The 12,507-nt window shown below is 52.6% G+C and overlaps 1 protein-coding gene across 1 annotated transcript; it reads right to left on the minus strand.

The window, feature by feature from the left end:
* Positions 1-231: 231 nt before the first annotated feature.
* EVX1 (even-skipped homeobox 1) lies at positions 232-3,854 on the minus strand. The gene is made up of 3 exons (XM_048322631.1): positions 3,265-3,854; positions 1,528-1,778; positions 232-805 (listed from the first exon to the last, which is right to left on the minus strand). Exons 1-3 carry the CDS (start codon positions 3,695-3,697, stop codon positions 275-277), a joined length of 1,215 nt encoding a protein of 404 aa, XP_048178588.1. The 5' UTR covers positions 3,698-3,854; the 3' UTR covers positions 232-274.
* Between the last annotated feature and the right edge of the window lie 8,653 nt (positions 3,855-12,507).

Genomic DNA, 12,507 nt, shown 5'->3' on the forward strand with positions numbered 1-12,507 from the left:
TCACTAGTAATTTCTTTCCTTCTTCATTCTTTTATTTTCCCCCCTTGGAATGTAAATCCTTTTAAGACTGAGCTATTTTTAGTCTTTTTAAATTTTTTTCTTTTTTTCTTTTTTCTTTTTTTTTCTTTTTCTTTTTCTTTTTTTTTTTTTTTTCTGCTGTGGGTATCCACGGCTGAGGAGGGAACACGATTAAATAAACACGGGCTCTTAGGTACATTAACTCGAAGAGAAGTCCTGGAAAGGGACGAGTGTTTAATAACCCTGAGACAAAGGTTTATCTCGTTAAAGGTACTTCTTCCCTCTGGTCCATGGAAACTGAGGTGGCTTTGCTCAGCACAGAGGGCGTGAAAGTGAGGAAGGAGTCAGTCCTGGTTGTGGCCGAACAGGTAAAGTCTGATCCGGAGGGTCTCTGCGCCAGCCCGTTGGACTGGCCGCTGTGGCAAGCCAGGCAAGAGCAGGGGTTGCCCCCGGCGCTGCTGAGTCCATGAGTTGGGGCAGGGTAGAGAGAGGGATGTCTGAAGGCGCACAGCAGTTCTGGTCTCGGGTACGGGTGGGAGAGAACCCTGAAGGTGTCCAGAGGCCTCAGGGGGGTACTGAAGGGGGTGGCGCCAGAGGCCGACGTGGCGCCGATGCCCATGTGGGAGTAGTAGGGCAGGGGCAGGTGGGACGGGAATGGATACGGCAGATTCCCGGTGGCTGCCGCGTGGCTCATCATGTACGTATAAAACGCCGGATCGGCCGGGTGAGGCCAGGTCATGGCCAGGCGCTGCCTCTTGTCCTTCATCCTGCGGTTCTGGAACCAAACCTGCGGGTAGAGGAGAGGCGAGAGCCGTCATCCGCCGCCGCCCCGCTCCGCCTGGCCGCCGGCCCCAGTCCCAGGCCGGTGCGGCGGGCGCGGATCTGTCTGCCGGAGAGCGGAGACCGGCGCCAGCTCTCCCTCCCAGAGGGAGTTGTCATCACGTATGGAGGGATCAATTAAGCCCCTATAAAAATCTGTAGGGAGACCCAGAGGAGCAGCCCTTTTAGGGTGCTTGTTTTCCTTTCTGCTTGCTAGGGCTTGTCCTGCTGCCCCCCACCCCCCGTCCCTGGGTCCCGCCAAGCAGGCGGATCTGCCTCATTGCTGTCCTTTCGCATCCAAAACTACCTGGGATTGTTGCTATCGGGTTTATTTTCATGTGCAAATGTTTTTGAGAAGGCAAAGCAAAGCGAGATGGAAACAAGATCTGCTACTGGCTTCCTCTTCCCTCCCCCAAGAGCTGAGTGAGATTTGGACTGAACCGAAGGGAGGATTAAAAATAATCTGCTAGGGAGAGGTCAGATTAGCGGCGCTGGCCGGGATGGCTCCGGGAGCCGTGTCCCGTCTCCCGCATTGCTGTAGGGTGCGGGCAGGGCCAGGAAAGGGGCGGGAGGCGGGGGGAGCTGAGAGGGAGGGTTATGTTGGCGAAGTGCTTTCCCGAGTTTTGCAAGGAAGTTTGGCCATATAGATTTATATCGTGCTAATTGGAAACATGTCCGAGCTGCGTGTACCTTGATGGTGGTTTCTGGCAGATTTAGAGCAGCCGCCAGCTCACATCTCCGGGGCCTGGACACGTAATTCTCCCGGTAAAACTCCTTCTCCAGCCGGGCGATCTGCTCGCGGGTGAAGGCGGTGCGGTAGCGGCGCATCTGGTCGCTGGCGCTGCAGGCCAGCGAGCCCTGGGAGCCGCCGCTGCCTCCGCTGCCCTTGGGGTGATCCCCCCCGCCGCTGGGGCTGCCGGCCAACGCCTCGGAGCACGGCCCTGCGTGGGGAGTCCGGAGCAACGACACACGCTCGGAGGCGGACGGGCATGGAGGGATGCTCGCCGTCCTCCTCCCCAGCGAACGCCTTTCTGCCCCCCGTCCCACCCTCATTCGGCGTTTCCGTGCCTGCCCCGGTGTATTTAGGGTACTGGGGTACTGACATCCAAGAAGGACCGGGGAGGAGGGCAGCGAGAAGGGGATTTGAGGGGTACTTATTCACTCTGGCTGGGAGGTCACCTGTCCCCCGCCCTTCCCGACGCACCCCCCCCCCGCACTGGCGGTGTCTGCCCGCTGAGCCCCCCACTCGCTTCCTTCACTGGGAAACCGGAGGGCCGCAGCATCCCCCGACCCTGAGCGCCTGGAAAAGGCAGGTGTGCCCGCCGTCCACGTAGCACGGCTCCGCTGTCCCTTCCTCCACGCCAGCAAGGACCCAAGAGTGGAGCAGCCAGCAGGCAGGGACTGTTCTCTCTGAGGGGAAGGCGAGGCCTTAGGGATCTCCACTCAGCCTCCAAAGCCCAGGATGGGATATTTTCAACGAGCCTCTAAGGGACGAGAGAGGACAGGCAGCGCTCTCTGCGCTTCCCGGCTTCTTGAAGTGACTGAGGGACGGGGAGGAGGGAGAGGTGGGTTGTTGTCAGGGTAGGGGCGTCTTTGCCGAGCTGGGAAGGTGAGAATAGTGAGTGGGGAGTGGGGGCAGGGGGAAAAGGGGCCTGTCCGCTGCATTTGCTTTCAAATGCAACTCTCCCTCATTGTCCCCGAGACCAAAGGCAATTAATTCATTGGGACCATTTCCGAGCTGGCGCCACCGAGACATAGAAGTGACAAGGTAATTCGGACCTTTTTTTTTTTTTTTTTTTTTTTTTTTTTTTTTTTTTTTAAGCCAACGTGCAAACAAGGCCCTCGCTGCCGCACTTGGGGCTGGCATGAGTCGGCGAGCGATTTTACGGTCTTTATGGGCGCTTCCGCACTCGCCCGGGCACATTTCACCCTGCAAAACCACAAACAGCTCTTGGCCAGAAAACCCGTTTGATCTTACCCCCCCAGACACACATACAAAAAAACCCGCCGCTGTGCAGGATCGTATGGGATTTCCTGGAGCATGCACTGTCTAGGCGACGGGGAAGAATAAAACCAAAATAGAATAGATTGAAGAGGAGAGTGCGTGGTTGTCTTGGCCGAAAAGATCCTACGGGACAAGCTGCAGACCTGACGCATCCACGACGGGAAGCCTGGCTCCCCTCCAGGGACGCGGGGGCCGCCCGGCGTCGTGTCCTGACTCCCCAAACAAGTCTCCCGGTGGCAGAGAGGTGAGGAATCAGTCAGGAAAGAAATCACACACACGCAGACACACACATACCCGATTTGGTTGCCCCTCGCTCAGCTGGCGAGGGGAAAACCCCCTCCGGCAGCCCCCCCGCCCCACCAGTGCTGCCACCCAGCCCCGGAGCGGGCGTGGGGCTGCAGGCATGGGAAGGAGTTGGGTACCTTTGCTGTGCTGGTACTCGGCGCTCCCCGTGGCGCAGTCCGGGGTGCAGCTCACCTCGATTTCCTCATAGAAATCCGACTCGGTGTCCGAGCTGCTCTGCTGCCCTTTGCTGGAGGGGAGCTCCGGGGCGGGGGGCTGCTGTCCGGCCGAAAGCAGTGCTGCCGCCGCCGAGCGGCTCTCCGGCACCGTCCCTGTCCCTGGCAGCACCTCCACCTCCTCTTCGTCTTCTCCTCCGCCACCTCCTCCTCCTCCTCTCTCCCGGGACGACAAGGGGCCAGGTCTGGGGCTGATGCAGTTCCGATGGATCATCTTCTCCTGCGGCTCCGCAGCGGGGCTCCCCACTGCTTCGGACAAATTAGGCACCCTCTTGCCAACTAGAGCGCCAAGAGTAGTCCCCTCCAGAAACATCACCATCTCCTTCCTGGTTTCCATTGTGGCTTTGCTTAAGGGAGGGGAGAAAAAAAATCCAGATCTCTTCCCCCCCTCCCTCCTGCTCCCGCCCCAGCCTTGTACAAACCCAGCAACCCTCTCCTGCCAATGCAGAGGAGCCAGCGGTGAGATAGGGTGACCTTGTGATGCGAGCGCTACACTCTGCTGTGCTGCTCTGGGAGGGATCACCATTGCCCTCTTCTTTCTAAGCTGTCATCCTCAATGGTGCAGTCGTCATTACAGTACCACCGGTGACGCCACACATTGATTGCCAGTGGATAAATAGAAACGTCTGCCATTGGGAAGATGAAAGGAAGAGCCGGAGCGAATGGGCTAAATGCGTGATGCACCAGGTGTAGGAGCCTGAGATGGAGAGGGAAGTGTGAAAAAGAGATGCATATGGAGCTGCAAAGAGGTTGTAACATGCGGAGAGAGTTCCGCAGGGGGAAGCCTTGCCTGACAATTAAATAGCCCTTTGACTGCTTTAAGCCACAACCTTGATGTAGAATTGAGGCGAAGATCCCTAGCTGCATCCTGGAAGTGAGAAGATACGTACTCAAGCCTCTTCCTTGGATGCATTATTTATTGCTGGCAATCAGCTTCCGCCTAACTGCATATATAAGGCTTCTAAGAATCCTTTGCAAACTTGAGGATAAATGCGCTGCTGTCATTTGAATGTGAAAATAGATTTGATTTCTTGCTCTGGGTCAATTACCGGTTCCTATCGGTATAACTGTCATTGTTTTCTGCTTACTGAGATTAAAATGTTAGTCTAAAATTTGGAAATGCGGTTATATATTTGTTGCTTTTTACATATGAAAAGGTACAACTACTTCACTTGTAACTGTAGTTATTCTGGCTATCTGCCGTTTATCGTTTGTTCTTATTTATTCCTTTGCTGTTTCCGTTTTTCCACTATTCTTGTTCTTTTATGAAGGTTTTTTGTCTCCTCTCCTTTCTTCTTTTTAACTAATGGTTTTGCACAAATTATTATCTGCTTTTGGGGCGGCGGGGGGGGGGGGGGGGGGGACGACTGCAAGAAGAAGGTCTGCCAAGAATAATTCAGGCTCAGAAAAATGCAAGTTATCAAGGCCAGAGCTTATGCTAGCTAGCAGATGTTGTTAAAACAGACATGACAAGGGCAACCATTTGGATGGCACTTCCCTGAAAATAAGGGACCTTGTACCATAAACACAGCGGCACATGTAATCTTTTTGGCGTATTATGATATTTCTAATGAATGCGGTAAGGATCTCATCTTTAGTTAATATTGCCTCACATGTGTAGTGTCAAGTCATTTTTCGCCATCTGTCGTAACTAGGTTGTTCTAAATTTTTTTCTCAGAGTGTTATTGGCTGGTCAGGATACAGAAAACATTCAACCAATTACAATCCCAACCCGGTAAGGAATTTACTGGCATATCTGAGGTGACGTTGCTTCGGTGGGGAACAGGCAGCGCAATAGGAAACATGCTGTGTTTTTCCGTCTAGCCCTGCGAGCAGGATGCAGAGAGACAAACAAACAAACAAGCAAACAAGATTCCCGGTCTGCTGGATGCATGGATTAAGGAGTGTTCCTAGCAATAAGCAAACTGTTTTCAGGGTGAAAAACCACGAATTTTTCCAGGGCTCTGGCCACCATTCTCCCTTTCTGCCTGTATATACACGCATGTATTTTTCCATGAAAACGTACATCATGCACGTAACACTCTCTGGACTGTGCTGCTTTCCGTCAGCTTGCGAAATTCTTGAAAACTCACTGTTAAATTCCTTTTCCCTTCTCTTCCTTGACAGCTTCTAGACCGGCGTGTGCCCTGTGAGGACCCGCCGCCCATCCCTGTCGCAGCCGGTCTCGGCTCTGCTGGCTGTGTGAGCTCGGAGTCGGGGAAGCAGGACCACGTCAGGATGGATGGATGGATGGATGGATGGATGGGTAAGGCAGTCTGTCTTCAGTGCTGAGCAGAGCAGAAGGGCAGCGCTGATCCCGCTGCGTGGAGCGGTGCGGACCGGAACTCTGGGGCCGGGCCAGACAGGGCGAGGCGGGGGTGCTCGGGCAGCGCTGTCACCGCGTCGCGCTGGTGCCGCTTCCCACGGCTGGTGGCGTCGTTTTTGCGCTTTGTTGGAGTAAGTAGGGGAGCTGTGTTAGTGTTCCTGGCACCTCCGGGGGGATGTGTGAAGGTTCAGCCTCTCCCCGGGCCCACGGTAGCCCCAGCCTCCCGAGGAAGTTCACCTCCAGCCTCCTTCCTAGCTTGGCCAAGCAGCCCTGTGGGAATAGGCTGGCCGGTATCTGTGGCGGACAGGGAGGATTTCCGCATCACAACGAGTTTGGTGGTAGGAAGAAGAGGGATATTCATGTCTGTTTTTAAATAGGACTGTAATCGGGACCTGAATTCTGAATGCAAGGGAGTGGTCCCAGAGTGGGCGATGGAAACGATTGTGGGGAAGTTAATGGGAGATCCTCTTCCTGGCAGACTGAAGCCTTAGGGATGATTCCTGTAGATCATGCTGGCCCATCCCCAGTTTTATCACCTTCGTTTACGAGTCACCGCTGCCTCCTTCCTCACCCCATTCTTAATTCGTTCCCACCAAGAAGCCACCCATCTTGTACCTCGGGTCGGAGGTTTTGTTGAGCCCGAGACGATGGTCATTGCCACGGAAGGCTTGATGCAGCCTGCAGCAGCACTGGCTGCGGAACACCCCTGCATGGACAGACGCACGCCCCCCACACATACACATGCTTTAATTTGCCAAGGGTAAACACAGAGAGTTAAAGGCCCGAGTGGAATCTAAGACTGGAAAAGAAAAAGTACTGGAAGTTTTGGGGTCGATTTAGATTCGATTAGTAAAGGATTCTTCAAATGTCTGTTTCTTCCGTTCCCCAGGAAGAGTACCGCCGTAAGAGTCCCTCGCACGTCAACCAGCCGGTGACGCGGTGTGGTGGAGCGAGGAGCCCCATCCCGCTCTCTGCCGCCGCGGAGTTTTGCCTCGCCGGGAATGCGGGGTCCGGCGCACTGCCTTCTGTCTAGTGTTTCTCTCAGATCTGTCATGCCCTATTTGGAAGGAGACTACCTCATTTGGGATTAATTTCCAGGCAGATTGGAAAGTATATCTCCATGGGTGTGGGAGGGGTTTTTTGCTACATGTTCCAGACCGAGATTTAAAACCTATTCTCTCTCGCTCGCTAGGTCACAGCCAGCATGCCATAAATATGCTCAAAACTTTTCAAGCTTATTTATTTTTCCGAGTTTGCAGCTTTCTTTGCTGATATATGGCCGAGGAGAGATCAGGACACTGAATCCCACCTTAACGCTGACTGAAAGGTAGCCCCGCACACGAAAAACAAACGAAGCACATATACACCCTTCCCAAAACAAGGAAGTAATAGGAGGACATTAAGACATTGCTAGAGTGATATGCTCATAAATCAGGCATTTTCCTTAAAAGTGCTAAGCCTGCAGAAGGAAAGGCACATCACACTTTCCTTCCCCGCGAGATATTTATTCTGCTTAGCCGGTCAACAGGGTGTCAGTAACTTTTGACCGATACTGTCCAGTTAAGACTGGGAACCCATGATCAGTTTCTCTAAAAAACCGTGAAGCCTTGTTGTCTTTTAAAAAAGGAAGGAGGTTTTGACATACCGTTGAACGATTTAGTGCCACAAAAACTGATACCTGGTTCAAATGGGTGACCAAAGCAGAAAATCTATTTTTAAATTTTTAATGAGTAGTGTTAACAATAATGGCGTAATTATCACTGTTTTATTAAGGCTATTTTTTACGACATGATTAGAGGTGGAAGCTTTGGAGAGAAGAGAATAATAGGAGCATTATTCTTGTGCGTGAAGACAAGCTAGTACAATGACAGCACGTAACACGTAAGTGGCGTTGAGGAGAGAGAGGACAAGAACCGTGAGTGGGATGTGCCTAGGAGGGCATGTAATGGTATTTACAGGATCCGATCCAGGACACATTTCTGCCTCCCTGTACCTCTGAATTCCGGATCCCGGCACCTCTGCGGAGGGCATCTGTCTGTTCCGGATTCTTTTGGGTTGGGTTTGTTGGTTTGGGTTTTTTTTTCACCTATTGGCTGTCTGAAGCAAAGCGTCATTTTCACCGCATGAGGTTCTGGAGATTTTTACTTTGTTACACCAAAACGTAGGGGAAGAGGTGGCGGGGGGTGGAGGGGTGGGGGGGTGTGGAGGTGCGGATAAGGGCACGATTCCCTCTCCCAGGACATTCAAGACAAGTTTGTCCGTAGAAACTAAATCTGCTGCTTTACTATGTCAGTAGTAAATAGTGAGGAATTCGGGCTTTCGATTTCAATTCCTATCTCTTCCAGACTGGTCGAGAGCCATAAAACTGCGGCAATCTTTTAATGCTAAAATGAGCAGTAGAAACACGATCTGTGTAGCAAACTCCCTGATTTGAAAACAAAAAGGTATTTATGGCGTGAATTTAATTCGGAGGAAGGCTCAGGTAAATGAAAATCGACAGTGTTTCAGTGGCTCCCACGACTAGACTTTTTTTCTTAAAGATCTTTTTTACAAGAACCGAACTAGGAGCCCTTCGTGCTGTGCATTTTCGCCATTTCCTCCCGCTTCTTCTGAGACCTGGTGCGCCGAAGCACCTCTTACAGAAACACTGAGGAGTTTCAGGGGGTGCCCAAAAGAAGAGCCATAAGGGGGGATGTGGCATTACCAGGAGAAAATCGCAGGAATGCCAGAGGCGAACACACATTCTTTCCCTGCATTTAGTATTTTGGTGTCCTGCTTTATTAAAACAAACTGGAGGCCCAGAAGGGGCCGAGAGAAGCGGTGCTGCTGGCCGGGACGCCGCCCCGCAGGCTGCCCGCCCTCCCGTCGGGGCGCCGGTACCCGCCCCGGCCCTACGGCTGGCCGCACGCCGGGACACCCAGCTATTTCCTCCACTGTCTCTCCCAGGTAGGCGCCAATATCCCGGAGAGAGAGGTCTCCCGGCCCTTCCCTGAAGAAAATGGTTGAAACGAGGGGCGTTTGCAGTGCACTGTGTCTGCCGTAAGCAAGCGGCGCACGGCCAGAACCAGCGGCTCTCTGCGCCCTCTTGCAGCCTCGTCGCTTTCCAGCGTTAGGCCTGGTTCTGCTCCAGATAGGCCAAACCCTGGTATTTTCACGAGGATGAAGATATTTTTACATGGAGCATCATGAACAAGTGCGGAGAGGGGCAGAGCAGTGCTTCAGAGCATTGGAGACTGATGCTAAGAGGTGGAAATTCTGCCTAGAGAAAATGGTTGGAAAAGTCCTAGCTTGTATACTGGATCCTGGGAGCCCTTTTCATCCCTGGGGAGGGTGTGAGAAATCCCTAAGGAAAGTTCCTTTGGAGATAAGGGTGCCCAAGGGGTACAGGATCTTCTGGGACCTCTCGCCATTAGGGAAATGCCAGAAGTGGGTCTCTTACTCCAGAGACCCAACAGTGTGTCTCTTGTAATGAAAGGGTGATTTCCTCTTCGATTTGAAAAGGAGCAGATTTGACCCCATGGGAACAGGCATGTTGCCTCTTGTTTTCTCTTTACACACGTCGTGAGACTCCGTCTAGAATTACAAGGAACAGAAAGCTGTATATGAGACAAATGAAAAGGAGGAAAAGAAGAACAAAAAATAAAGGGGAGGAATGGGAAGGGAACACAAAGAGAAGGGGAAGAGAAAGGGGAAAGGGAAGTAAAGGGGGAAGAGGTCGGGGAAGGGGAAGGGGGAAGGGGGAAGGGGGAAGGGAAGAAAAAGGAAACCCCAGCCACCCAGAACAGACATCTCAATGGTAATTCTCTCACTCCTCACTGAATCTGAGTGTCCTTAAAAATAGCAGTTGCACTGATGCAAAATGCTGGTTCAATTACTGTACATCACCGTCTCATTCAAACTCTCCCCTAAACAAACACATATAAAACCTCAAATAGGGACATGGAAGACAGGTTGAATGAAAAATTTACGTAGTTTTAAGAATGAAGAGTGGAATATTAACCCCTTAACTTCCAGTCCTACTTTCAAAAATCTTCATCTACAGCTAGCCAAGATGAGATGGCATCATCTGTTCTCACAGTGCATCCTAATAGCAGGTTTGGCTGCCTAGTTTATTTTTGTCTTGTACCTCTGTGCATGGCCCCCATGGATGAGGACATTAATCCACAGGCTGGATCTGTCCCACAAAAACAAAATCTCTACCCTGATTCCCTGAGCAGCGGCCAAGTGCTTCAGCACCACTGCCTGACAGAAATGCCCAGGTATGCACTCTGGGTACTGGATCCCCAGTGCCTGACCATCTCTTTGTCTGTCTGTCCATCCCCCATCTGTGAAATCCATGATCCCCTGGACAAGGACAGAGACAAGGTGAGCATGGAGCAGCAGGCAATGCTCACTGAGCAAAGCCAGTGAAGTCGATGAATTGCACTGATGGGGATCCTTCTCCTTTGGCCCCTTGTTCCCCTCCGTGCTCTCAGAGCACAGCTCTGGGCACACTATGTGTACCATGTCTCAGATGGCTGGGAGATAGCAATTAGGGCAAAAGCACAGATGTAGAAAACTTTCACAGCAAGTCATAGGCTTCTGCCAGAGAATTCAGCCCAGGAACATGTAGAAAATTCTGAGTTTGTCTAAAAAACTTATACCAAAGCAAATAAAATCCTTGGAAGCAGATTACTTTATTGTCCTCTTCCTCCCCTTCCTAGCTGAGGCATATTTAAGAAGAACACAGAAATATTGCTGGAACTGCTGACCGACTTCTGATCCTATCTATCAGTATCAATAGTTTCCGATAAACACTTCAGCTGAGTTTTTCAGTCACTGAGGACCAGAAATGGTGAAAGGATTAAGTGGGAAATGAGGCAACCTGAGTTACCCACCGCTGTAACAGAACTGCATTAACCCCTTGATACATGTATACAAGCAATGCCCAATGTCACCTCACCTGTCCCCTCTATGCCCAGGCACAGAGGCACAGTGACGGGGGCTGTTTACACTCTTTGCCTGGGAGGATTGGTCTTTCCGGCCTCCTGCTAGCAAGGCTGAGCTCAAGGAGGAAAAATGTGCCTTCACACGGATCCCGAGGTGGGCCCGACCTTGACCATGTTGGTCCCAGAATCGCAGAGAAAATCGCGGCCCGCAGGGGTGCCCAGCGCGATGGATTTCTCCCCAGCTGGTCGCACGGGATGCCCGGCATGCAGGGTGGGTGTGCTGGTCAGCGGGAAAAGGCGCTGCAGCAGCAGGGAGGCTGAGAGATCATCACGTTTCTGCTGGGAATAGGGGGTGCATCAATATTGCGTGGAGAGGAAAATCTGGACATGTTCGTGTGATTGCCTGTAGTGTTGCCTGAGAACTGGCGTGAGAAAAGATAATGTTAGAAGCGAAGCCCAAGTGTCCGGGCTTAGCTGTTTCCAAAAGAGGAAACGAGCGCGTACTGGGAAGTCCCGGCAGAGAAAGGCAGGAGCTGGTTTCTCGGGCAGGGCAGCAGCGCGCAGGGCACGGCGTAAGTACCGTGAAGGCTGCAGCAGGTAGCCATGGCACACAGACGGGACCAGCTGCTCAATCCAGCGCTTTTCTGCGCTGCCTGTCCCGCGCTCTATGGCTCTGTTTCTCTGCCGGCTTGCTGCACGCTCCTTCAGGAGCTGATCCCGAAGTCCCAGACAAGTCTCGTCAACAAAGACGAGAAGGGAACACGACACAGCACTAGGAGAGTGCGGGCTCGGGGCAGGACGGCGTCCTGCCTTCCCCAGCCAGCTCAGGCCTGCTCATGGCCTCCTGTTCCCGTCCGCGCCGCCGGCCGCATCCATCCTCCCCGCAACTCCAGTCGCGGCATCTCCCCTCCCTCCCACCCTCCCAGACGGCGGTCCCTGGCTGTGATCACCGCGGCCCTACACTAACTGCTGTCTTCTTGCGCCCCCCACTGCTGATGGGCCGCAGAGATGAAAGGAGACAAGCCAGACCGCTCGCCCTTTCGCCTCCGGTGGTTTTTTTCCTTTTTTTTTTTTCCCTTTGTGCCAGGAATGAGTATACGAGAAGGAGCAAGAAGACCAGGCGGCTCTTCCGATGGCTCCTGCCAGGGGTGCCGAGTTGCGGGAGATTACCCCCGCCTGCCTCCCGCGGGCAGAGAGGAACCCACGGGAGCAGCGGCCTCCCAGGCGGCCGGGTGGCATCAGCACCGCCCCGCTCCTACCCTGCCGGGGGCACGGCTCCGCAGCTCCGCAGCCCGCGGCTAATTCGCTTTCAGAAATTACGTCATTCTCACCATCAGCCTCCCTCGAGGTCAAGAACATTTTGCCCAGACTAACTTAAAACTCTCGGAAAACACGCCCAGGGAGAGAAACCACCGTTGCAGGTAAAACAGGCGAGAAAGAAACTCAAACAGTTCCTTCTAGGGCGGTACCCGCGGAAGTCGCGGCACATGGGAGCAGCTTGGCCGGAGCAGCTTGGTATTCTCTGCTGCTCTCGGATGGTCTCTGGAAAACCAAGGTTTCTTACAGGCAGTCAAGGATTTAGGTGTGAGGAATACAACGAAATAAATATGCCTCTTTGCTTTAATCGCGTTCGTTGGCTTCTTGCAGGACATGATAAACTCCCCCCATTTAGATCCGTGGTGCATGCCATAAGGTACATCTTATCCCGTATGTACATACATATATATACACGAACACCTATTTATGGCATATCTGCTTATGTTCTTCCCACTCTTGCTCTTCCATTAAAACCCAGATTCGAAAAAAACTGCTGAAATCCAGAAAGACTACATCTGTGCGCCAGTACATACATGCCTTTTACTATGGATACACGGTAACCATTTCCAGTCTACA

Source organism: Corvus hawaiiensis, chromosome 1 (genome assembly GCF_020740725.1).
Source record: "Corvus hawaiiensis isolate bCorHaw1 chromosome 1, bCorHaw1.pri.cur, whole genome shotgun sequence".
In the NCBI taxonomy this organism is placed as follows: domain Eukaryota; kingdom Metazoa; phylum Chordata; class Aves; order Passeriformes; family Corvidae; genus Corvus; species Corvus hawaiiensis.